Source organism: Mustela nigripes, chromosome 16 (assembly GCF_022355385.1).
Source record: "Mustela nigripes isolate SB6536 chromosome 16, MUSNIG.SB6536, whole genome shotgun sequence".
Lineage (NCBI taxonomy): Eukaryota > Metazoa > Chordata > Mammalia > Carnivora > Mustelidae > Mustela > Mustela nigripes.
The window spans coordinates 18,039,200-18,065,982 of NC_081572.1; the positions used below are offsets into that span (position 1 = coordinate 18,039,200).

Here is a 26,783-nt window from a genome sequence, read left to right on the forward strand (position 1 = left end):
TTTTTTTTTAAGATTTTATTTATTTAGGGGCACCTGGGTGGCTCAGTGGGTTAAAGCCTCTGCCTCTGGCTCAGGTCATGATCCCAGGGTCCTGGGATCGAGCCCCACATCGGGCTCTCTGCTCAGCGGGGAGCTTCCTTTCTCTCTCTCTCTGCCTGCCTCCCTGCCTGCTTGTGATCTCTGTCACATAAATAAATAAAATCTTAAAAAAAAAAAGATTTTATTTGTTTATTTGACACAGAGAGATTACAAGTAGGCAGAGAGGCAGACAGAGAGCCGGTGGGAAGCAGACTCTCCACTGAGCCGAGAGCCCAATGCAGGGCTTGATCCCGGAACCCTGAGACCATGACTGAGCCAAAGGCAGAGGCTTAACCCACTAAGCTATCCAGGCACCTCTCTGGAACCCATTCTCAGGAATAAATGAATTAATGCATGTCGGGGCACCTGGGTGGCTCAGCAGGTTAAGCCTCTGCTTTTGGCTCAGGTCATGATGATCGAGTTCCATATAGGGCTCCTTGCTCAGTGGAGAGCCTGCTTCTCACTCTGCCTGGTGACCCCCTGCTTGTGCTCTCTCTCTCAAATAAATAAATAAATAAATAAAATCTTAAAAAAAATTAATGCATGTCAAATACTTAGAACAATTCCAGATACATAGTAAGTACTTAAAGAACTTAGTTACGTCTCAGTAATCTACTGCTGTGCAACAAAGTACACTAAAACCAAGTAGCTTGAAACAATAGCCATTTTATTATATCCCACAATTTATGGGTCAGGAATTTGGGTAAGGCTTGGTTGGGTGGTTCTTCTGTTCCACAGGCATCGCTGAGGATACCTAATGATATTCAGCTGATGGATGGGCTGGTCTGGGTAAAATAAGATAGGTAAAATTAAGATGACTTTACCTATCTGTCTAGTGTGTTAGTGGGAATGGCTGAAAGGCGGGGCTCAGCTAGAACTATTAACCAGAGCACGTACTTGGGGCCTCTCTCGCATGGTGGTCTCTGGATAGTCTAACTTCTTATATGCCAGCTCTGTCAGCCCGAGGGTTAGGGTTCCCATGAACAAGGTCGAAACTGCATGGGTTTTCATGACCCAGACTTATCCGTCCCATGACATCACTTCCACCATAGCCAACTGGTCAAAGGTGAGGAGTCAAGGGGAGGAGACATATACTCCGCCTTTCTACAGGAGAGTCAGATAATTTGAAACAAGGTATTATAGCCATCTCACTTTCTGCCCCCAAGGAAGTTTCCCATATGAATCTTACTGGGATGTCAGTAGACCAATCTATCCTTCTTTCTCTGGCAAGGAATTGGGATTATGTCTCCTGAGACATCAAGGCAACCAGTTCGCACACATATATCCGTCTACACACACCCAGACATAGTTGCACAATCAGATCTGGTACATACGTAGAGCCAACGCTTCTTCCATCTGTAGCCATGTCTCAGGTCAGGGAGACCCAAAGTCCTGCCCCAGAGTTCTTTACCAGGAAGTTCAAATTCACTGGCCATCCCTGCTCCTGTTGGCACAAAAAGAGGGTGTTGGTAGGGATGGAATCCAGTCATTGATTAGAGAGAGGGCATAGATCCAAAACCCACTAACGTTTGGCTTTCACATGTCCTCTGGTGTGTGTGTATGTGCCCGCACCCCCTGGTTCTGATTGGTTCAAGTCGGTAAAGAAATGAGATCTGCCGTTGCGAGCAGGCAGGGGTGGCTCAGATGTGTGCTGCATGGCCAAGCCAGCGTGAGATTGAAATTTTGCTGGGGCTCAGCCCAAATCCTTACTTAGATCAGCTCTGGCACTCTCCTCCACACTCATCCTATGCTCCAGGCACGTTCTCCTTGCCGTTCCCTGATTATGCCATGTTCTCCCATGGCTTTGCCTGTGGGGTTCCCTTTGCCTAGAAGGCCCTTGTTTTTTTTCTTAAGAACCCCAATGTTTTCCTTTTGTATCACATGATACAGCCATCATCTGCTCATACGTCCACTTTCATCAAGAACAGAGACCATGCTCTAGTCATCACTGTCTCCCCGTGCCCAGGAGAGAACAGTGGTCAACACTGGTTGAACCAATGGCTGAACCAATAAGATTTAGCAACTATTTCTCCTCCACATCTCTGTGCTGCCCGGCTCCATCCCACGTCCCTGGGCCCCTATGAGAAGGGGCAAAGGTCTCAAAAGCCAGCGTGGAAAGTTTGGGCTGGATTCTCGAGGCCCTAGGGAGACTCTGCAGAGTCTCAGAAAACAGGACAGGACAGAGTGCTGAGCTGTAGGGGTGCAGCCCGCAGACCCAGAGGCACTCACACTCCTAATGGGAAAAGCCAGAGGATCCTGCAAGATTTTTCCAGGGTGGGGGAGGATGTCTTAAAGTTTTCAAGCCTCAGTTGAAATTGTCCATAAACACACCTGGTTCTGTTGGGTTAAGTATTAGGGTCTGTCGGGAATACTCAGACCTGGACCTGAGCCAGCACCTTCCGGGAAGAAGAGGATTCTGGCCGCAGGGGTGGGGGCAGGTGCAGCTGAGAAAAGAGGTCCCCAGGACCAGCTCCTTTCGATTGAATGTGCAAACAAACCCTCCAGGGCATCTTGTTAAAATGCAGCTTCTGATTCAGTAGGTATGAGGTCAGATCCAAGATTCTGCTTTTTTAGCAAGCTCCCAGGTGATGGTACTGGGGGGGGGGGGGGGGGGGGGGGGGGAGGGGAAGACTGGGCAGAATGCAGATGGACTCACACTTTGAATTAGAAAGACCTAGAAAACTGGCGTTAAGATCCAGACCCTGAGGCTCAGGCCTTAGATGGAGAGGCAGCCATCAGCAATGTTACAAAAATGTTGCGGAGATCATGAGATAATGCAGTATAAAGCCAGCCTGACACTCATCTGATGTACTTGGGAACCTTTACATTCTCTGATTCTCTGACCATGACAGACATCACTAGTGGATTCCAGCACTAGCTTCCATCCAACCGAGAGGATGCCTCAGAATCCATCTTAACACAGTACTCTGGGGAGCCACTACCAATTCATGACAGCTGGCATGAGGAATGACCCCATTTGCTACTTCCGGTATTGTGGTTAAGAGTCTGACTGCTTTCCCTCTTCTCGGACTGGCTAGATGCCCTCTAAACAGCTGTTTCCATGAAATCCGGTGACTTTAATATGCTGTAATTTGAGGTAAAGACGGCACTCATTTCATGGCTCTTGTGAACATTAAATGCTATTATGAAAGTATAGCACGGCGTCTCGCCCATAGAAAGTACTCAATAAATTATGGCTACCACAAAGGATGAATGGGTGGACTGCATAGTTGGAGGGGATGAGAGGGGAGGGGTGGGAAAGAGGAAGGTGAGGGAGAAAAGCCAGAGCTCAGAGTGGGGAAGAAGAGGTTGACAAAGACCGTGCCAACCTCAGGGGGTGGCTGGAAGATTTTAGCTCACTCTGGATGGAACTGAGCCCCCTACCACCACGAAAGCTGTTTGAGGGGAAGGGGTGCCTGCTACTTATCATCTTGGGAGTTCTAAGCTCAGAAAGTCTTGTCAAGGAAAATTGTGAATGACTTGGAAATGGTTAAAATAATGACTCTGGAGAGGGGATTACTGTGTCTCCTGGCAGGTTATGTCTGAGTCTTATTATCGTTGAGTTATTTTCCAACTCAGGTGACTGATAATAATGGAAATTATTTTGGGCCATAAGATGTGAATTGTGTCTGGTGAAGACACAGTTGATATCACCCAGTGAGTATTGCCTAGTTGTCCATGAAGCAAATCTACGTAACGTTCGTATATCGAATGCCTCGATATCTTTCCATTCTTCAGAGTCTCCTTGACATCTTACAGATTCCTTCATTAACTGAGGAGTTAAATGAAAATGTTGATGTGTTTATTGTCTGTATTTGTATAAGAGTAATTATTCTTTCTGGTAGGAAAAAAAATTTTTTTAACATTCTCCTTAGCAGCGCAGACTGAGCAGGAGGTTTCCAGAAACTTCTGTCCTAGAACTTCTGTCCTAGAAGCAGGTCTCGCATGCTCAAAAAAACAGATCACATATGTCAGGTTTATAAGGGATCACGCACAATTTTATTGCATGCTTTATACTATCCAAATAGATACATCATGATTCCATATTTGAACATAGATATATTCTCAAACACTTATATAGTAAGCTTATTTAAGAAAACATAAAAACTCAGAAATCCCATTAATCCATTCATTGGCTTAAACTAGATGGTCTCCATGTGGGTGGGGACTGAATTTGTGCTTCTCTATAGTTTGGCAAGCTCCTGAGCCATGGTAGGCTTATACTAACTATACACTCAGTACTGAGCCAACACAGTAAATAAGCATTTACTATGTGCCAGCCACTGCTTTAAAGATTTTACTTGAGGGGCGCCTGGGTGGCTCAGTGAGTTAAAGCCTCTGCCTTCGGCTCAGGTCATGATCTCAGGGTCCCAGGATCGGGTTGGAGCCCCGCATCGGGCTCTCTGCTTGGCGGGGAGCCTGCTTCCTCCTTTCTCTTTGCCTGCCTCTCTGCCTACTTGTGATCTATCTCTGCCAAAGAAACAAATAAAATCTTAAAAAAAAAAAAAAAAGATTTTACTTGAATCAGATTGTTTAATCCTCAAACCAGTCTTGAAAGGTAAGTATTATTACTATTCCTATTTACAGATAATGTACAGAGAAGTTAACTTGCCCAAGGTCAACACCTAGCAAGTGGCTAAGGCAGATTCAAGCCCAAGTTGTCTGTCTCCAGAGCCTGTGATCTTGGGCACCCACTATGTGCCAGGCGTATTGCTAGGCTCAGGGATACAGAGATGAAAGACCAAACACGGGCTACCCCTCAAGGAGGTCATAGTCCTGAAAGGAGACGAACAATAATGGTGATGTGCCGGGACCATAGAGAACAGTGTGGCGACAGGATTGGCTAGGGGTACGGTTGTCTGCAGAGGGGCCACTCGACCTCAGGCACATTCTGAGGCAATAAGAGTTACTATCTAGGCTAAGGAAAGGGAAGGACATTTGAGCCACAGGAACAGTACTTGCAAAGTCATGGAGCATGGCGGGTCTGAGAACATCAGAGTTCTGGAGAAGGCACAAAGGAGTGTAGGAATGGACAGTGGGAAGTGAGACTAGAAAGCGAGGAGCCAGATCCAGACCTTGGTAAGCCTTATGTGCTGAGGGAGGGAGGGGGTTGGGACACTCTCTGGAGGCCTTGCAAGACTGTGACCAAAAGACATTCAACCCAGTAGGCAGAAATCCCTTCAAGCCACGTCCCACCCCACAGAGTTCCCTGGGAGGCCTAGATCCAGAGGGAAAGGCAGTAGGGGTCAGGGACACACCCAGTGCCACCTGGAAGCAGTGGCTGGGACCCCCCCCACACACAATTCCTGCTGCTGTGCCCCAGCCCCCACCAGCACAGCATGGCCACTCTAGGCCCACTCCCTGCTGTCGCATTCCCCCTTGAGGGTGAGGCCAGAGATGAGAATCAGGCGCCCTCCCTTCCTCCATCCCTTCCCTGCCCGCCTTCTGACTCTACCACCCTCAGCAGCTGCAGGGCTTGGCACACCCATGGCCCCCATCGGAGGAAGAACAGGAGACCGGAGCTTCCTGGGGGAGCTGGGACGCTGGGCTGTGCCCTCCCCTCCCAGCGGGCTGAGGCTGGTGATTAGCTGGGTTAATTATATCCAAACCATTTCCGATTGGCACAAGCCCACCCACCCACAGAGCCTGCCCAGAAGGCGTGCAGGCCCAGCCCGGGTCAGGATGCCAGGGCGCCTGCTACCCTGGGAGGGGTCCTGACCCCAGCCGGGACCCAATGGGGAGGGTGGTGGTCCTCCCAGTTCCAAGACCTCCTCCCCTCTCCTCCCCCCAGGCCGCCTCCTCCACACTGGCTAACCCCATCCTCCTTTTTCTCGGTCCCAACACAAATCCCTTTCCTGCCCCTCCTCCTCCAGGTTTGGAATGAAATCTCGGGGCTCTGAGTTCCGCAGGAGGCCCCTACATAAACACTCTGATTGGGGCTAATTATAAGGGCCAGGTTGGGAGGCTGGAGCCTTCAGAAAGCTTGGCTCTCAAACAAAGGGCCCAGGGCTCAGCCCGCAGCCCAGGCCGGCTCCTCTCCAGGCTTCATTAGGAATCAGGAGGGTCCTGGGCCATAGGCAGTCCTCTCTGAACCCAATCAGTTGTTCCTGGGTTTATTCCACGTCCCAAGTCCCGTCTTGTCCTTTCTCCAGGCATCAGATCCCAGCCCTGATCAGGCAGTCTGGAAGGGCCACAAGCGGGCCGGCTGTGGAGGGCAAAGCCAGGCAAGGCAAGGCCCCGAAGGAGGGGCTCTCGGGCTGGGACTGGGGACCGAGGAGGAGGGCGGAGGGGTGGGGGGAGGCGCAGGGGTAGAGGGGAGGCAGAGGGGTGGAGGGGAGGTGCAGGGGAAGCCAGCTGTGACAGCCCTAGCCCTAATTAGCCGGCTTCAAAGCTGGCTGGAGAGAGAGCCCGCCCGTGTGTGTGCCCTGCTCACTCAGGCGGGTAAGACATTTCTGTCCTCATCAGAGGAGAGAGGGAGAGAAAAACATGGCCCAACCACCTCCGAGAGCCTCTGGACTGTGAGCTGGCATCCAGAGTCAGGTGCAAAACCCGGGAGCACAGGAAATCACTCTATTTTGTTAAAACTATCAGCAACAATAGTGTAAAAAGCCCTGAAGAAATGTACATCCTTTGATGCAGATTCTTTTAGGAATTAACCTAAGTAATGGGAAGAGGGCTACAATTTACCGAACTTTAATGTGCGGGCTCTGTACCCGCGCCCATCTAATCCTCACGCAAGCTCCCGGGACCGGTACCGCGGCCTTTTTACTGATGAGGACAGGGACTCCGAGGTCAGGCTCAGAGCGGATACCGTCTCGTGCCCAAGTCTGCACTCACGACCATGATCGGCCTGTGTGTGTCTGTCTTTTGCCTGTTTTTTTCCCCTCGACTCCAAAAATATTACTCATTCCCTCGATAATCTGTTACCTTCCAGAGAGGCAGGGTTGAGGAATAATCTGGGTTGGGGGATGTTCCTGGTTTTATAGACCTGATGGTTTCCTCTCCTCCTGATCCCCCTTTCCATAGTAGAAGTAATTGGACACTTGTGGCGCAGATTCCCCCCAACACACACACCCCCACTCCCCGCCCCAGGAAAGTTATAAAGGATGCCCATTGAAGAGGTGGAGAGACCCACTCCTCAGGAGGAGGAAATGTCTAAACCAGGAGCTGGAAAGCTAGCTTGGGGATGGGGCAAGGGGCACAGATAGAGAATTCGTTGACCCCCCAAAATTAATGCAAAATTGTGTGTTCACAGGAGTCTGGCCAATTTCTCCCAGGAGAAGCTCTAGATTTTTCAGGTTCTCAGATGGGTCAGTAGCCCAGTTTAAAATCCAACTTGAGGAAAGGAAGGTGAGTGTAGGGAAGGAAGGGACTGTGTTTCCGTGACGGAGATGAACAGAAGCACGATGCCCTAGAGTTGGCAGAATCTGGGCTCGGTTTCCCCAGACATGGGCCCCACAGCACCCTGGGACAGCATCTCTCCGCTTTTGGAATCCAGCCCAGATCTAGGGCTCCAACACCCTAGAATCCAGAAGTCACCAGCTCCAGAGCCTAGTGATCCTCGCTGTTGGTGGATGTTTAGAAGAATTTTGTCGTGGAAAACCTGAGGGTCCTCTTCTGGGGCTGGTTCTTAAAGAACACAGAGTTTGCAACGAATGGAACCATTTTCAGGAGGAGAGTTAGGGGTAGGGGGTGGAAAAGCCAAAGTCTGATCAAGGGAGGAGGGAGGAGTCTGGAGGAAAAAATGCCCTAAGCCTAGAACCTAGACAACCAGCTTCTCCTTTGTGGTCTGGGGGTTGGACGGGAGAACAGGTAGGAAGCCTTGTGAGACCAAAGGCTGGTCTCAGGTGCAAGGCTTTCCTTTGGGCTGTAGACCTTCCACCAAAGCCTCCCTTAGCCCCTTTGGGACTTACCCATAGGGTGACCAAGAAATCTGCAAAAGTAGACTCCCAAGCCCAGGTGTTTATCATAAGGGCATAGAGACCCCTCTCCAGGTGGGGCAGAGCTCAGACAGTTTGCCTCTGGGTCTCTGTTCCAGGCTCAGACTCTCCGAAATTTCCTGCACTTTGGGCTAACACTTCCCTCCTCTGAGAGCTGGTTCCTTAAAGCAGTGACAACAGCCAGGCAAGAGTTCCCCCACTACTTTCTATCAGGTAATTAGCCCTTTGCCCCCCCACCCACATTGGGGAAGGGGAGGGCATCTAGAACTGTCCTTTCCCAAAGAGGCAATTATCACGTATCTTCTCCCCCCAACACACACCACCAGAAAACTCATTTTTTCCATTTTCTTGGACCCTCTTCCCCTCCACTGGCGGGTGACTTTCAGGGACGGAGGTTAAGAAGGAATAACCATCTTTGCCCAAATTCCCTCCCTCTCACCCCAGCTCAGGGAAGGAAAGATTATTGTGGGCAGTCCACCATGTGTTCCTGCTATCAGCGTAAGAGCCCACTGACAGATGTACCCAAAGCAGGCAGAGCTGGGCTCCTGGGGGCTTCGAGGCAGGAGGAGGGGTGCAGGGCGGGCTCTTCCGCGAAATCTTCAAGAGACCAGCTCTCCCCACCAGGCTCCATCTCCACCACTGGAACCCCTCCCCCCACCCCCAGGCTTTCACCATTCTTTCCCGGAGAGGCACTCACAATTTGTAATTTAACTCTTTCCTCCAGGCCTTGTGGGGTTCCTTTAGAATTTTGCAACAAATGGAGCTACAGGGGAGTGGCTCCCCTGCCTGCTGCTTTGATAGTTGTTATCATCTCATATTAGGACTTGGTACACGCCCTCAGTTGAGAAAAAGCTAGTTTTAACTTATAACGTTGACCCCTCCTCCCCCACACAAATCATTTGGTGGAAGGTTACATATTTTGAGAAGGGGGCTCTGCTGAAATCCCCAGGCTTCATACAATTCCAAACAAAGCCCCACATACGACTTCAATTACCACCAAACATTTCCAGGTCCCCTCCCCCAACATAAACTAACACACACAAACAAATCGAAGTAGGGGTTCTAACTTACTTTCTCCCTTATCCCAAAGAATGCCAACAAAGGGTGGTAAGGCACCCTTTCCCCCATATTTTAGCTAAAAAAAAGCAAGGTCTGGGGCAGGGAACCTCTTCTCTACCCCAACCCCCAACCAAGTAGGTCGGGGGAGAGGGAAAGGGGGTGTGTGGTTTGGTTAAACTAATAAAATGTTACAACCCTGTTAAATACAATTAAAGGGCTAGATCTCTAGAAGATAATTAAATGTGCTTTATTATGATTATTAGCTTTTAATTTGCACTATTATCAAGAAACAGGAGATGGTGAAAAATTGGGTTCTGTGCCATACTGGTTCCACCCCACCCCTTGGTCTTCAAATCAATCATTTGGAGTTAAAATTCTAAAATATTCCAAATAGTTGAGGGAAATGATGTGTATTGGAAATTGCAATCAATTCTCATACCAGCGGGAAAGACACTTTAAGAAAAGTCTTGCCTTTTATTTTGGGGTTTTAGGGAGAAGATAAGAAACATCTGTTATAAACATTCTATCAATCTTGAGATATAGAATGTCCTGTAAACACCCAACCCCACCCCCACAGTCACAAAGAGACTGCCTAGAGCCTTCTTCCAAAGCAAAAATACCCACTTTTTTTTCGTTTCCCTTTCTGGACAAGTTTGAAAAGAAGTCTTTTGTCAAAGTTAAACTAAAAATCCCACCAGCCTATCCGTCCCCTCCCTTCAACTCAACCCATTTTTATTGCTTTTTTTTTTTTTTTGCGGGGGGCAGGGGAGACCCAACAACAAAAACCCACACATAAAGCACAAACCAACCTGCAAACTTATCTGAATGCCAGAGAAGATGTTCGGTTGGGAAGTGGCAGGGAGCCAACTACAAGGGAAGGGGAAAGACACAAGGGCATCTCAGAACCCCAACATTTGTGAGCTAAGGCTCTCCCTAAAAATGGAGACAGTCAGGATTGGTACTCAAGGTAGTGGCGGAGGTGGGGTGGGGGGCGGTTTTGTTTCGGAACACATTTCACAAAGCACTACAAAGCACTTTCTGCCCACTCCAAGCGCTTGGGGCAGCAAGCTGAAAAGAAAAAAGTCAAAGAGAAGAATGATCTTCCAGCCTGCGGGGGGAGGCGGCCATTCCGCACCCCATCTCGCCCTGTCCCCCCATCCCACTCGCGGGGTTAGCCCGATCTCTTTGGGGAATGCTCCAAAGATCGAGTGAAGCAGACAGGACAGGTGGGGAGAGACAGGGAATAAAACAAGAAGAACCCAAGTTGGGGAAACACCCAACGACTTCCACAGGCCCAGTGAGAAGGCTCACAGATTTGGCTCTGGGAGTTGAATCTAACCCCCTCCTCCACCTCGTCCCAGAAACACCTCTTCCAGCAGGCCCAGCCCTGCCGAAACACCAAAATATTCGAACCAAAGTAGGGGATGGTGTTTGAAAAGGGCACTGAAGAAAGGAGAGGACCCCCCCCCAAAGCCCCCTCCCTTCATTCCTCAGCCTCGGGGCCCCTTGGCGCTCCCCCCTTTTTTTCCGTTTTTCTTTTAAATAGAAAATATATAATTAAATTTACAAGACTATTTACAGTTTTAATTACAAACCTGCTGGGGGCATCGAACAGAGTTCTCTTTAAAAAGCAACCTAAAAGAGAAATGGTTTCGATTGTTCTTTATTTAAAAAAATAAAATAAGGAGTCTGTAGGACGCCCCCCACCCCCACCCCCGCAGAGGCAAGGCGCCCCCCCAACGCCCCGTGCGGGCGCGCGGGCGGGGTGGGGGGGGGAGAGGCCCGCCTGGGGACACGGCCGCTGGGGCAGCCCCTCACACGGTGGTCTCGCCGTGCCGGCTGTTGGTGAGCCGGGTGTAGAACTTTCTCCACGAGTGCAACGTCTTGCCGGACCAGATCCAAAAGCCCGACGTGATGCCCACGATGAGCGTCATGAGGTATTTGATCATGTAGACGGTGAAGTCGGGCGACATGCGCGGCGTGTAGTGCGCCGGGCACGGGATGGCCAGGCTCTTGCAGTGCTGGCTCACCCACGAGCGCTCCCAGTGCTCTCGAAAGGCCTGCTCGTAGAAGTAGCAGGCGATGACGATGGTGGCGGGCACGGTGTAGAGCACCGAGAAGACGCCGATGCGCACCATCAGCCGCTCCAGCTTCTCGGTCTTGGTGCCGTCGTGCTTCATGATGGTGCGGATGCGAAAGAGGGACACGAAGCCGGCCAGGAGGAAGGACGTGCCGATGAACAGGTACACGAAGAGCGGCGCCAGCACGAAGCCCCGCAGCGGGTCCAGGCTATTGAGGCCCACGAAGCACACGCCGCTCAGCAGGTCGCCGTCAATCTGGCCCATGGCCAGGATCGTGATGGTCTTGACCGCCGGCACGGCCCACGCGGCCAGGTGGAAGTACTGCGAGTTGGCCTCGATGGCCTCGTGGCCCCACTTCATGCCCGCCGCCAGGAACCAAGTGAGCGACAGGATGACCCACCAGATGGAACTGGCCATGCTGAAGAAGTAGAGCATCATGAAGAGAATGGTGCAGCCCTCCTTCTTGGTGCCCTGCACGACCGTGCGGTAGCCGTCCTCGGAAAAGCGCTCGTTGCACACGACGCGCTCCTGGAGCACGAAGCCCGCGATGTAGGCCACCGAAACCATAGTGTAGCAGCCCGACAGAAAGATGATGGGCCGCTCCGGGTAGCGGAAACGCTGCATGTCCACCAGGTAGGTGGTGACGGTGAAGAAGGTGGAGGCGCAGCACAGCACCGACCAGGTGAGGATCCAGAGGCGCGCAAAGCGCGTCTCCTCCTGCGAGAAGAACATGGAGCCGTCGGGCCGCGCGGGCTCGCAAGGCGCCGCGCAGTCGCGCTCGCCCAGGAACTTGTAGCTTAGATAGGACGGCACCTTGAGAACGCGCGGGCAGTGGAACGGGTGCTCCAGCGTGGCGTAGCGCGGGGGAGAGCCGCCGCCCGGGCCACCCGGGGTGCCCCCGGCCCCCGGCTGCAGGCCCGGCGGAGGTGCGGTGGTGAGCAGCGCCGGCGTGCCGTCCTCGGAGTGGTTCTGGCCCACGCAGATCTGCTCTGCGCCGTGGCGCGGAAAGTGCTCGCAGCGCAGGCGCTCCGGCCACTGGAAGCCGAACTTGTTCATGAGCGCCTCGCAGCCCTGGCGCGCGCGCTCGCAGATGGAGCGGCACGGCGGGATGGCCTGCTCCAGCACGGTGCACACGGGCGCGTACATGGAGCACAAGAAGAAGCGCAGTTCGGGGGAGCACTGCACCTTCACCAACGGGTAGAATTGGTGCACCTCCAGGCCCGCGTCCTCCTGGTTCGTGTGGCCCAGAAGGTTGGGCATGATGGTCTGGTTGTAGGCGATGTCCGTGCACAGCGGGATGGAGATGGGTTGGCAGAAGCCGTGGTCTGGGATGGAGATGCCCTTCTCCCCGTGGAACTGGGCCGGCCCAGCGGCCGGCAGCAGCAGCAGCGGCAGCAGCAGGCGGGGCAGGGCGCTGCGGGGCCGCATGCTGGCCGCCGCCCCCCACTCGGCTCCCGGGCGCCCCCCCGCCCCCGCCCCAGGCCCGAGACCGCGCGCCTTCCCCGCCGCCGCCTCGCCGCCGCCTCCCGCGCCTCTTTGCAAAGTTTGCTGGCGGCCGCAGAGTTGGGGAGGCCGGGCGGGGGAGGGGGGCGGCGCGCCTGCCGGCTAGCTCGCCGCGGTCCGACTGAGCCGCCCGAGACACCGCGCGCTGCTTGCCCTCTCTCCTCTTCTTTCTCCTCCTCTCGCCTCTCCCCTCCCTTCTCCGCCCAGCGACTCCTTTGTGCGTTCCTCCAGCCCTCACCTCGGCCTCTCCGATCCCAATTAGTCGGTTTCAAGGGGGCCCCCGCCGGCGGCCCCGCCCTCCTCTCAGCCCCCCAAAAAGGGATCCTTGAAACCGCCCCGTCGAGATCTAAGCACCATCCCAAAATGTGCTCTCGGCCAATCAGATTTAAACCCCAGGACCAGTCCCGAGGGCTGGATTGGTCGACCACAACATAATGAGATCAGAAACCAGATGCCAACAAAACTTTCCCCCCCTCTTTTGCTTTTTAAAGAGACAAGCTATTATTATATTAAGGGCTGTTTGCCCAGCACGGGATTTCTCCGGAGTCGCGGCGGCGAGATCCGGAGACACACAAGCCCCAGAATTGCGGCAGACCCAAGCCACTCGGCCCTGGATCACTCTTCTCCTGGGGGCCTAAGGCGCTCTCGCTGGTACGGCTTCTTTAAATCCTTGCCTCCGCCCCTGCTCCTAGCACCCCACCTATTCCAGTCCAGTTTTTCAAATCAAGTGAAAAACCTCAACTTTAAAAAATGTTTCAGAGAGAGAAACACTTTTTTTAAAAAATGAGCGGCTCACAAAGACATTTCTCTCAGCTCCTCCTCAAGGAGTGCAGACAAAAAGTTTCACCTCACCCAGTACGCAGACCCCTAGGAGTTTGCCTCGCCCCTCCCCCTTAAACACACCCTTAAATAACCCTCTGAAAAATGAGAGCCTGTCTCTTTAAGAGGCTCTTAAAGGGGCCTGGACTCCAGGGCGTAATTGCCCCGTAGCGAGCACAAAGGAGCCCATTATGGTTCTTTGTGTTCGGTGGCACCTCAAAGTGAGAAAACTCAGGAACTTAGAGGCCCAGAGCTGGAGGGTTGGGGCGGGGGTGGTAGGGGGAGAGGTGAAGGAGAATGGCCGAGAGCTGCGGCTTCTCCCTCCCCTTCTTCCGAGGCAAATCTTAATTATGCAAAGTAAAGTTTAGTTGCCATAACGGGGAGGTCTTAATCGAAAGTTAATGGTGGGGGGTGGGGGGTGACGGGCAGTTTTGAGTGAAGAGATGACTTTCTTAGGCCGTTGGGGGCATTTTCCTCCTCTCTCCCCACCTCTGCCTCCGTCCCCTAAAAGCTTCCAGATACTGTCTCCTGGAAGAGAGGGGAGTTTTACCCAAACCTTAAGTGATTCCACACCAGAAAGGGGTGGCCTGTGTGGCGAGGGAGAGGCTGGGGGGTTGTGGCGGATTACCTACCCCGTCTCCCCCGTCTCTCACCTGGTTGGGGATGGGTGGTGGCCGCCAGAAGGGTTCCTACTAGTTTAGAACGGTCTTCTATCTTTCCCCTCCTAGGATTTTAAATTTGGGAAAGGGTTTGGGGGCGGGGAGGTTAGGAGGGATTTGCGTGTAAATCTCCAGGGCCTGATACTGGATGATGGATCAATTACCTCTACCGTGTCTTCCAAGGGAAAGGGGGCGGGGGGGGCAGATAACTTAAAAAGAAGAAAGAAAGTTGAGTTTTGAAAACCCTTTACTTCTCAGTACAATAAGTCCTCCCAGCCTGGCGAGGTGTTTCCTGCTCTGATCTAGAAAAGGATTGCTTTGCAAACCAAACAGAAACAACAAAAGAGATTTGAGAGAAAAAGAAGAATGGAATGGGCAGCAGCAGAAAAAAAAAAAAAAAAAACTCTAAATGGATACGTATAACAGATCCAGGTTGGACAGGATTTGACACCCCCCCCCCCCAGTTAAATGATAAGCAGATTTTCAAGTTCTTTACAATGTGAAAATGGTCCTTATTGTATCCTGGAGGATTTTTCTTTTCACTACTTTAGGAAGAAACCTTCCTAAAGCATTCTAAAGTATTCCTAACGTGCTTTTTGCTCTCCATTCCATTTACAGCTCACCCCCAAATCCACATGGTTAAGGAACAGTCTAGAGTTGTATTCTGGAGGGGCCTGAACCACACCTGAGGGCTCCTCCTTCAGTCTCCCCCTCCCAGTGTATCCCTGTGCTTCTCTAGAGCTGGGACCAAGCCCCTGAGCTGAGCAGGGAAAACAAAAATGAGTAAGACAGGCTCCTACTCTCCACTCAGGAAGCTCACCGTCTGATCGGAAATTGATTGTCAATCTCCAATAGAAATGCCGCATCTTCAATTTCCTTCCGTGACAAACCTGTTTTCCTGCCCTGGGGCCAGTTTTGAGTGACGGTTATCCCTTCCACAACCACCCCCACAAAGGGGGAGCTGGAGGTGGAAAAAAGAAGTCACAGGCCTTCTTTCATTCACGCAGAAAAGTGTTCATTCCTTCAACAGACTTTTCTTGAGTCTTCTCATTTCACACCACTGCGGTAGGTGCTGGGGGGTGGGGGTGGAGGAGGGAGGGGTGCAGAGGAAAATGGCGGCATCCCGGACCCTCAAGAGTTTGTGGTATCCCGGAAGAATAGTCATTCTACTGAGATCCTGCACTTATCTAGCATTTCTTTCTTTCTTCCCCCACCCCTTTTTTTTTTTTTAAGATTTTATTTATTTATTTGACAGAGGCAGCAAGAAAGGGTATACAAGAAGGGAGACTGGGAGAGGGAGAAACAGGCTTCCTGCTGAGCAGGGAGCCCAATGCAGGGCTCCATCCCAGGACCCTGGGATCATGACCTGAGCCTGAGCTGAAGGCAGGCGACCAAGGACTAAACCACCCAGGTGTCCCTTATCTAGCATTTCTACATGAAATAAGAAATCACGCCTGGGTGAAATCACGATATTTCTCCCTTACTCTTGCCTTTTCGTGTGAGGATCTGGAATGTGAACAGGACCAGAACCTACATCTTCAGGTTTTCAGGTCTATCCACACACTTTCCACACCACAAACCCACCTTTCAATGGCAGGAGATCAGTAACTAAAGGAAATGAGCAGATTCTCTCAGTTTAAACAGTAGATTATGTCATATTGATAGGTACAACAGTTAATTCTGATTTTTTTTTTTTAATTAGCTTGAGCACTGACCTGGACCTGATCCCTGACTCGGATAGTCATTTCAGTTCTTTGTACCTTAGGTTCACCATCTGCAAAGTGGGAATGAGCCAGCAGATTTTTAAAATATGAGATTTACACATCCAGAGTAATTTCAGAATGACAGGAATACATTTTACAATCATGAAGAACCTTTCAAAACATGAAGTGACATGAATTAAATATTTATTCGGCAAACATCCTTGGATACAAAGGGTAACTACTACCATTTCTTTTTTTTTTTTTTTTTTAAGATTTTATTTATTTATTTAACATAGAGAGAGAGGGATCACAAGTAGGCAGAGAGGCAGGCACAGAGCAGGCGGGAAGCAGGCTCCCCGCTGAGCAGAGAGCCCAATGCAGGTCTCCATGTGGGCCTCCATCCCAGGACCCTGGGATCATGACCTGAGCTGAAGGCAGAGGCTTAACCCACTGAGCCACACAGGTGTCCCACTACTACCATTTCTTGAGCTCCTATTGAACACTGCACATACACAAGAAGTATTGCATTGGGTTCATGGATGAAGAATCTACAATTAAAAATAAAATAAAAATTCATTCATTCAGGGGCGCCTGGGTGGCCCAGTCATTAAGCGTCTGCCTTCTGCTCAGGTCATGATTCCAGCGTCCTGGGATCGAGCCCCACATCTGGTTCCCTGCTCCGAGGGAAGCCTGCTTCTCCCTCTCCCTCTTTCCCTGCTTGTATTCCCTCTCTCATGTCTCTCTCTCTGCCAAATAAATAAATGAAATTATTTAAAGAAGAAAAAAAAACAATTCATTCATTCATTTATTCATTCATTTATTTGTTCAAGATGAAGAATCTCACCTTAGGTGAGATTTGACAACTTTCTCAACGTCACAAAGTGTCCGAGCTGAGATTTAAACCCAGGCCTGCTTGGCTCTTAAAGCTGTGTGTGCGTTCTGTCTCCTACACAGCCCCTAATGTTTTATAAGAACTGTGTGCTTTTATGCACTTAATTAGGTAGTGATCACCAGAAGCAACCCTGTTCCTGGGCAGCTTGCATTCTAGTGGAAGAGGGAGACACTCACACTTATCACATAGTCACTTAAATGGATGCAAAATTGCCACAGGATTCAGCGGTATGGAGGGGAAGCCTATGCTGAGGCAGTGTAATACAGGAATCAGACTGGGTTGGGGAGGGCAGTGGAAGATTGTGTAGTTGTAGTGAGGAATAAAATAGAATGAGGTAAAGAGAACCCAGATCCACAGGGCTTTGCAGACCATGTGTGAGGCACTAGGTATAGAAATATGAAGCCCCCATCTCAAGGTGGGGATGGGCATTCCAGCCCGAGGGACCAGCACATGCAAGGGTATGGTGGGGTCAAATGGTTGGAATGGGCAGGAAGCCCAAGAATACACAAATTTGGGCCTGCTAGAGCCCTGTGTAGGAGAATGATGGCAGAGGAGATTTTAAATAAGCAGGGACCCTAGATATCGTGCACCCAATCTGGATTCCTGCCGTTGGAGATATGCTGGAGTGTGGGCAAGGGAAAGATTCATGCCCAAGATTTAGCTGGTGCATTTGGGGAGACATGGGCAACATGACTTGGGTGAGTCAGAGATACCAGTTAGGGAGAGATTACAAGAGTCTGGGCAAGAGATGGTGAGGGCGTCCAATGAGCAGAGGCTGTGTAGTTGGAGAAGAGAGAGGACGGAGGAGGCCAACCAAGGTTTCTGACCAAGATGCCCTGATGTCATTAACGAAGCTAGGAAATGCAGACCAGGATGTGTAATGAACTCAGGCGAGCTGGTCCAAGCTGATGGTACATCCAATGGAGGGTGCCCAGAAAACAGGTGGCTATTCTAAGCCAGGGGCCAGGTGGGGGCTCTACTAGATTCAGATCTGGTAACTTTAGGCTAGATTCAGATCTGGTTGTTGCTAGTGCCTAAGATCACCCAGGGAAGGTGGATTGGGTGGGAAAACTAGAGCTTTGGAGATACCAACATTGAGGACAATGGGTCGAGGAGGAGGGAGACTGAGAAGGAGTGGTGGGGCCAGAAGAAAAGAGGCTAGCCCACGTGTGAACTACACAGGCTCACTTCTCAGGACACTGAGAGTCTCAAGTTGGTTGAACTTGAATAGCTAAATAGCTGTTGTGACAATTCAATGAGGTAGAGCACAGCACTCACTTGACCTGATGCAGGCTAAAAGGGTGGCTCAGTGGGTTAAAGCTTCTGCCTTCAGCTCAGGTCTATGATTTCGGGGTCCTGGGATGGAGCCCTACATTGGGCTCTCTGCTCAGCGGAGAGCCTGCTTCCTCCTCCCTCTCTGCCTGCCTCTCTGCCTACTTGTGATCTCTGTCTGTCAAATAAATATATAAATTTTAAAAAAATCTTTAAAAACATAAATAAAAGCTTGAAAAATAATAGCTATTGTTTTCAATTCAACAAGGTTTTGAGTACCTACGATATGCAAAGCAGACAAAGTCTATAGAGACCTGGGCTCCAGCTTCAGGAAACTTCAGGTCTAGGGGGGTGATAGTCTGCCATCTGCTTCAGAGCACAGCTGCTGTTCAGCCCTGAGGAACATTTCTGGTTGGTCTTGGGCTTCTGCGGTAGGGTGGGAGCCCAGATGTCCCCAGTGCGCAGTCACAGTGCCACTTCCCTAAATCTCGAGGCATTGACTGAACGTTTCTGGTTGGTCTTGGGCTTCTGCGGTAGGATGGGGGCCCAGATGTCCCCAGTACACAGTGAGAGTGCCACTTCTCTAAATCTCGAGGCACGGCTGTCAGTCATCTCTCAAGTTACAAACCCGATATCTGGAATAATTGTTGGGGACACATTGTAATGACAGTTTGCACTCCGTTTCAGAGGATGTTCTGTTAGAACAGAAAGCTCAACCCTGCAGAACAGAGCAAAGAGCTGGTAGAGAGGAAAGAAACCTGGTCTGAGGCTCAGAATGTTCTGGCTGCTGGCTTGGCTCCCTCCCACACCTGCCGAGTGAGCTTGGGCAAGTCAATTTGCTTGGGCAAGTCAATTCAGCTCCCTCGTCTGTAGAGGGGGGATCATGAAAACATTTATTGATTTTTACCTTTGGGCCTGATAAAGGGAGCTGTGAAAATCGTATGTTTGGATCGTGGAAACTCCTTGCCCAAAAGGCTTGTGTGTTACAGGTAAGCGAAAAGACAGCTTGGCAGCAATATCCTGAACACCATGAGCCTGCTCAGAGACAGCACAGGGAAATTCCTTTGGCTAAGGAAACCTGAGGGGCTCTTCCCAGGGCTCCCCACTCTCACACAAAAATCCTCTTGTCTCTGGCCTTTCATTTTGCCAAGGAAAAGACTCTGGGTAATTGTGTGCCTGCTTGTCTCCTTGTTTCTTTCCCATTAGAACCTCTGCCTTCTGGAGAAATCACCCCCCCCACCCAGCCCCAAGCAAGGAAAGGAATGTTCCTGAACATTACTGGTTGGTCTTGGGCTCCTGCGAAGAAAGGAAACCCCTTTCTTCGTTTCCTCAATCCTGGGTCAGCATTCTTTCTCTCCTGAAGCACCCTCTACCCTAAAGGAAAAAGGGGGGTGTATCTGTTTAGGAGGGGAGGGCTAAGGAAGAGAACTTAATGTCAGATGCTTTGAATCTTCAGTTTTTATTCTCTAAGCGAAAGGAAATACTCTCAATGGGGAAAACAAGGTTTGAGCCTTCAGAGAATCTACGGGGCTACCCGCTACCCCTCCCCTAGCGCACAAGGTATCTCTCTCTGCCTGGTCAAGAATCTTCCTTTTCCTCTTCTCTCCCCAGCCTGGCCACTAAGTCCTGGAATTGATTTCAGGTGAGATGCTGAATTTCCTCTCCCCGAACGTGGTCCTCCACTCAGCTTTCAGGGAACCAGCCCTTAGAAATGGGCCGCAGAATCATCAGGTCTAGGACTCCCAGAGCCCCCACTGCCTGTCCACTAGTAGGTCTCTTTCAGTGCACCTCATCCCACCCCCTGCCAAGTTCCAAGTCTGTCCCCCTGGCAGTGGGGACCCAGTGGGAGGGAGGGGGGGACTTGGCAGAGAGTACAGCTGTTAGGCCCTTCCACCACCCTTCCCCAAGATCTCTGGATGGCAAAATGGGCCATAAAAGGATGGCAAAATGGGCCATAAAAGGATCTATTAATTAAGGACTTTAATTAACCCAGGCCTAGGCCAAGCAAGAGCAAGGTGTGGGCTGCTCAAGAGCAGACTGGGGAAAACAAAGCTGAAAAATCGGTGTTGAGTTTGGTTAATGAGGTTCATGGGGGTGACTCCTGCCATCTCAGTCCCAGGAATAAGTATCTCTGGGAGTGAATGAATCAGATATTTTGTCTCCTGGAAAGTTCTAGAAACTAATGCCAAGAGGAGAGGAATGGGGAGAGCCGGAATCATAGACTTGTAGATGAGGAGTCCTCAGGGGTGAAGGGGGTGGGGGAATGCTCACTTGGGGAAGGATGAGAGATAGGTTTGCTTCCCTAGTGGGGTTCCCTCCTGCTCCAGCAGAGGACCTCTTTCTGCTACTATCTGTACCCCATCTCCCAACTTGCTCTCTTTTTTCCCTCCTTTTTCCTTTCTTTTCACTCTCCCTTGTCCCCTTCACTTCTCCCAGAATTTCTCTCATTTTCCTCCAGGCTGGGCCACCTCACCCCCTCCCCTTTCTCCTTCCTGTAACTTAAGCTGTAGTTGGGAGTTGGAGGCGCTGGGCTGCTTTGAAAGGAGGCCCCACTGCTTTTCAGGGAGGAATTGAAACCATGGAGCTGGGGGTGAGGGGAGGCAGAGGGGGAGGGGGCGGCTTGAGAAATCAAAGCCGCTGCAGCTCCATCTGGGAAACCAACTTTGATTTACTAGTGGGGACCTGGCTCTCTAACACCCACCCCACCCCTTTCCCTGGACTTTGCTTTGTGGTGATAACTGGGGGCTGGGGAATGGGTTTCTGACTCCCTCCGCTAGCCCAAAAGCTTGTTCTTCTCCTGGGAGAACCAGCCCCAGGAGGCAGGCACGGGGGATCCTGGCTAAGCAAGACTGCAGAAGTTTCTGGAGGGGACCCTGGGAGTCTGGAACTGGGTGTGGAAGGGGACCCCTGGGAAGAAGGATGGGTCCTCCTCCCTGGCTGCCTAGCCCTGCAGACTTGGCCCTGCTCTGACTTGAAGTGATGACCTCCCCTGAGATGTGGGGCTGGGTTGGGGTGTGCTGTCAGGAGAAGGCCAGGGCTTGCTCTCAGAACTGGGAGCTTGAGGGCTGGGGCTGGGGAATAAGAACCAGGAAAACAAAATTACTGAGAAAGAAAAGGAAAAAAAAAAATCTGTTTGGATATTATTTTGTGTTGCCATTCAGTGTGGGCTCAGGACATCGCTGGCTTCCCACGGGGACTCCAGGCCACTCTGGATGGCAGTGCCAGTCTTCTCTTCCCTTCCTCTCCTGCCCCCTGTTTCTGTTTGACCTTGCTCCTCGTCTCTCAAATCCTTAAACTCCCCAAGGTTTAAGGTGCTCTGTCACCACTGTAATCAAAGTAGGGTCCCAAGGGTCTTGAACATCAGGGCCAGGGTTGGAAGAAAGGACGCAGTGAGTCACAGCTCCAAGACGCTTTTTGTGCCTGTCACTGAGGGATCACCTAGTTCTCCTAGGTGCTGGTCCTACTGGTGGGGGGCTTAAATCCCTAGACTCCTGGGTTCCAGCAGGCCCCCTGCCCCTGCACCCCCACCTCACTGGCCTTTTTCAGGGTTTAAGCATCCAATCTTCAGAACCAGCTCTCAGGAAGAGAGAGCAAGGGGCTAACTTGGCTCATTGTACCCCTGAAAAACCGAACTTTTGCAGAGCTCACAATACTATGTGGAATTGCGCCATTGGAGCTTCTGCCCCAGGACCATATTCTTGAAAGCCTGAAGTCCACAGGCCTCAGAATCACAGAAGAAGGGGCCCTGAGGCAGGAGCTGCCTATTAGAAATACAGATTCCTGGGGTGCCTGGGTGGCTCAGTGGGTTAAAACTTCTGCCTTCAGCTCAGGTCATGATCCCAGCGTCCTGGGATGGAGCCCCACATCTCAGGCTCTCTGCTCAGCGGGGAGCTTGCTTCTCCCTCTCTCTCTGCCTGCCTCCCTGCCTACTTGTGATCTCTGTCAAATAAACAAATCTTTTTTAAATGATTTTTATTTTTTTATTTGACAAATGGAGATCACAAGGAGGCAGAGAGAGAGGTGGAAGCAGGCTCCCCACTGTGCAGAAAGCCTGATGCGGGACTCGATTCCAGGACCCTGAGACCATGACCTGAGCCGAAGGCAGAGGCTTCAACCCACTGAGCCACCCAGGCGCCCTAAATAAATAAAATCTTAAAGAAAAGAAAAAAAACACAACAGATTCCTGGGTCCTCCCGATAATCAGAATTCATAATCCTCCAGTGATTCTTATGCACACTCCAGAGCTCTCTGCTTTCCAGAGCACTCAATTAGCTTTCTGAGCCCTGGGTAATCTTGGCAGCTACCAGTCTTGCTCTATACCCCACTCCAAACTCATTCAACAACTGTTCAAACTCAAACCCCAGTGTCACTTTCCCCGTGTTAATTTCTAGTGCGGTAGACAAGATGGACTGGCCTTCAGCATCCATTCCCACCTCCTTCTAGGTACCTTCCTGTGCTACAGAGGTTAGAAAGCAAAAACAAAAACAAACAAACAAACAAACAAAAACCTCATGGCTTAGCCTCCCTTGCAGCTAGAGGTCCAGATACAGAATGCATTCCTTCATTCCTTTGGGACTTGGAAGTTCAAGGGAGATGAGGCCATGATCTCGCTGCTCTATTTCTGCTGGCAGGTGAGGTCCTGGAATGAAGTGTGCCCCTTGTTCAGCATCTGTGGCAGGAGTAGAAGTTGGGCTCATGATTCCCCCTACCTGATGTGGCAAAAGCGGCAACTCCTCCTGGGGGCTCATTTCTGTGTCTTCATTATAAAGTCTGTTCTTCCGGTCCCCCTAACAATTTTTTTTTTTAATGAATTTATTTATTTGCCTACTTCCTTCTGAGAGCATGAGCCAGCAGGGAAGGGTAGGAGGAAAGGCAGACTCCCTGCTGAGCAGGGAGCCCTATGAGGGGATGGATTCCAAGACCTTAAGATCATGACCTGAGCCAAAGACAGGCAGATGCTTAACTGAGCCACCCAGGAGCCCCTCTAAATACATTCACTTTGAGGGTTCAGGTTTCCACATAGGAATGTGGGAGCACAATTCAGTTCTAGCACCTTAAGTATCCATTTATGTAAAGCACCCAGAGTGATCTTAGTTTCTACACCTTATCCTGACTTCACTTATGACCTACACAGAGCAGAACCCTTGGTATTTTCTTTCCTTTTTAAAAAAAAATATTTTATTTATTTATTTGACAGAGAACACAAGTAGATAGAGAGGCAGGCAGAGAGAAAAGGGGGAAGCAGGCTCCCTGTTGAGCAGAGAGCCCAATGGGGGACTCGATCCCAGGACCCTGAGATCATGACCTGAGCTGAAGGCAGTGGCTTAACCCAGTGAGCCACCCAGGCACCCCACCCTTGGTATTTTCATACTTTATGTCCTTGCCTCACTGGGTCCTTCCATAAAAGCCCTTCCACCATTGTAAATCCTTCAAGACTGGTCCCTGTGGTGTTTTCTTGACACTACCCCCACACTCCTTTCTCTGGGAGTGTGCTTATCTGGTGACATTTAGTACTTGGTATGTCTAACCCCCCAGTTCTTAACAAGATAGTTTCTTGAGAACCGAGGCTGTGTCTTAGTTTCTGTGCATACTCTTGGGCTTATTAATAGGTGGTATATAGTAGGTGCTCAGTAAACATTTGTTAAGTGAATTAATGCCCTCTAAAAATACGACAGGGCCTGAAGAACTCTCTAGTGTGGGCAATCCAGAGATCCAAGCCTCCTGCCTGGACACCCCATCCAACCCCCTTACTCTGACAGCTTTGCCCACCTCTGGAACCCAACTTAGGGAGGCAAGAAACCAAGCTTTGAGAAGTAAGCAAGCTAGGTTTCTAGGGTCCAGGTTTCCATCCTCCAGTTTTGACAAAATTATCCAATTTCTTAGTTTTTTTTAAAGATTTTATTTATTTATTAGTTCAGAGAGAGATCACAAGTAGGCAGAGAGGCAGGCAAAGGGAGAGGGGGAAGCAGGCTCCCTGCTGAGTGGAGAGCCTGATGGGGGACTCAATCCCAGGACCCTGAGATCATGACCTGAGCTGAAAGCAGAGGTTTAACCCACTGAGCCACCCAGGTGCCCCCAAATTAACCAATTTCTTGAAGCCATATTTATTTATTTAAAGATTTTTATTTATTTATTTGACAGACAGAGATCACAAGTAGGCAGGGAGGCAGGCAGAGAGAGGGGAGGAAGCAGGCTTCCCGCCAAGCAGAGAGCCCAATGCGGAGCTTGATCCCAGGACCCTGGGATCACAACCTAAGCTGAAGGCAGAGGCTTTAACCCACTGAGCCACCCAGGTGTCCCTTGAAGCTGTACTTAATTGCAAATGTTTTGGTCCCCAATCTGTAGCGTAAAGGGAAAAACAAATTTGATACAATCGTGGCACTCATGAAGTGGCTCCAGGAAACTGAAGTGCTCAGGTCCCGGCCTTAGTACTTACTAGTTCTCTGACCTTCAGTGAATCATTTTGCTTTTCTGGGTATCAGTTTCTCCATCTGCAGAATGGTACAATAAATCTCTCCTTTTCCCCTTGAAGTGAGGACGGACCAAGAAAATGGATTTGAAGAATTGCTTTGGGAAAAGAGGTTTAGGGTGGTGCATGCTGTTTTGTAACCTGGAAGCAGATTGTCAACCACAGGTCACCCAGAGAGGCCCCTGAACACAGGCACACGACAGTGCTCCCTACTTCACTACTACCTTCCCAGGACGGGTCACTCTGAGCCCTCTGGAGTTCAGACTATTCATCTGTAAGGTAGGGATGTGAATCTGCTCTCTCGCTGGGTGGGGAGGACCAGATAAAGTTGTCAGTGAGCAGTCAATGGACACTCAAGTCTTTAATACTCATTTTCCTCCTCTCCTTAGACCAGGTAGAAGCAGCCAAGGATGAGGTTTCACGGGAAATTGTGGCAGATGTCAGACTTGTAAGGCCTGAGGGGTTCAGGATGCTTTCGCCCCCAAGGGCTGGGTCTCTCTGATCAAACCCGGAGGAATTCTGTGGTCTGGGATCTAGCAGTATAGAGGGACAGATCTGCCTATGCTGGATTCAAAGAAAAATCTACAGGAGACTTCAGTTTGGGGGACAGAGTGTCAAGTCCTCGTTGAAGCTGGTACTCACCCAGTCTCTCTTCAGGCATCCCTCTTTTGATACCCTCCCCAGCTCCTCCAGAAAGTAAGCATCCCAGAAGGCAAGAAACTCCTTAGGAAACAAAGAAAGAGATCAGACCTCAGTTGAGCCCTCTAAATGTCTCCTTTTTTGGGGAGAGGCTTTCATGTTGAGGCAGCTTGGAGTGGGGGGACCCCAAAGATGGAATTGGGAGAGGTAGCTCCTACCTTGTGGATGGGGTTCATTGGGAGGAGAAGCAAACACTTCCCTCGGCTCTCCAGGAAGCTTCCCTTCCCCGCAGCTGGTGCCCCAAGGATTCCCCCCGCCCTTCCACCCCGGGCCCTTCCCTTAGAGAGAGCCTGCTGAGCCTGGAATGAGAAGAATCTGAACTACAAACAGACCTCCCAGAGGCACCCCAACTCTCCTCTAACCACTCCAAGCCAGCCAAAGCCCGGCTTCCTGGAGTGGGAGGCTGACTGAGAGGCTGGGCTGGGGTTTGAGCTACAGAGAAGGGGGCCAAGGTGGGGGGGGGGGGTACTTTTTTCCTGGAGAAGGAGGGGAGGAAACGGTGAGGGCAGGGTAGGGACTAGGCCATACAAGGACTATATTTTCCAAACCAAAAATCAGAATCAGTAGGAGGAGGTTTGCAAAGGCCAGGGGGACTGAGGGTTTGAAGCTAAGCCTGTCCCAGCATAATCCAAGCTCTGAAATCCCCATTCTAGTCACCCCGATATAAGGCTAGAGGAGCAAAAGAGCCCAGTCCCTCCCCTCCCCCCAGTGCTCTCTTCCCTTCACTTGGCCTCCCTCTCAGCCAGGGTGGGCCAGAGAGGGTCTCATGGGCCTTCCAGGGGCTAGGCTCTCCAGTCCTCAGTCTGGGCTGCGTAGTGAGTCTGAGCAGGCTGTGAATGAACTTTGAGGGCTTGAGGACAGAGGCTGGAATCAGAGGAAAGATGGAGGGACCTGCCAAAAGGACCAAAGGCACAGAGCCAAAGGGGCCTCTCCTGACTGCCACACTTCTCCAGGTCCTGGCCTCCTGCCCACTGTCCCCCTAGGGTCCCTACCCCCACCTGGACCCAGCCTGTGGCTTTGATGCAAGTTAGCCCGGGCTGTCTGTGCCGTGGAAGCCCAGGGAGTGTACTAGAGGGGGGTAAGCCCGAAGAGGTGACCAGGAGGAGAGGCTGCTAGAGCTGGAAACTCCCGTGGGCACCATGACCTCTTTGCGGGGGCGCTCCCTCCAGCTTGTACAACATAGCTCCTGCCCAGGGTGGTATAGAAAGGCCCAGAGCCCGCAGCGGGCTGGGGAAGGCCGCTGAAAAGGCAGCTTAAGGGCTTCCTGCTGGGTGAGAGGGATTAGGGGCCTGTGGGGAGGGAGCCAGGCAATGAGAAAGGCCCTGGCCCAAAGCCAGAGCCCTTTGGCCAAAGGCCCTCTGGGATCAGGATCCTCTGGGTGGGGAGACGGCAGGGCTCCAGCGAGGGCAACACACTGGGATGCGAAGATACCTCAGGGCCCCAAAAATAAAGAGAGGAAGGAAGGGGAGGCAGCACTGCTGGGTGAAGCAGCACACTTCTAGTCAGAAAAGGACGGAGGGGAAGGACGGACTCCGCTGCGATCTGCTACCCCCCAGTCTGAGGTTCCCAGGCTGCTAGGGGAGCCGCTCTCCGCTTCTCAGCGGCCCCT

At 51.2% G+C, this 26,783-nt stretch overlaps 1 protein-coding gene and 2 long non-coding RNA genes across 3 annotated transcripts; all 3 read right to left on the minus strand.

Annotated features, from left to right (window-relative positions):
- Positions 1-728: 728 nt before the first annotated feature.
- LOC132004144 (uncharacterized) lies at positions 729-8,769 on the minus strand. Its single transcript, XR_009400427.1, has 3 exons — positions 8,716-8,769; positions 1,413-1,522; positions 729-863 (listed from the first exon to the last, which is right to left on the minus strand). It is a non-coding gene; the product is annotated as an uncharacterized LOC132004144 (long non-coding RNA).
- Positions 8,770-10,724: 1,955 nt separating this feature from the next.
- On the minus strand, positions 10,725-12,836 carry FZD2 (frizzled class receptor 2). Its single transcript, XM_059380880.1, has one exon. It carries the CDS (start codon positions 12,584-12,586, stop codon positions 10,892-10,894), a length of 1,695 nt encoding a protein of 564 aa, XP_059236863.1. The 5' UTR covers positions 12,587-12,836; the 3' UTR covers positions 10,725-10,891.
- Positions 12,837-24,159: 11,323 nt separating this feature from the next.
- LOC132003872 (uncharacterized) lies at positions 24,160-25,406 on the minus strand. Its single transcript, XR_009400350.1, has 3 exons — positions 25,333-25,406; positions 25,118-25,198; positions 24,160-24,497 (listed from the first exon to the last, which is right to left on the minus strand). It is a non-coding gene; the product is annotated as an uncharacterized LOC132003872 (long non-coding RNA).
- Between the last annotated feature and the right edge of the window lie 1,377 nt (positions 25,407-26,783).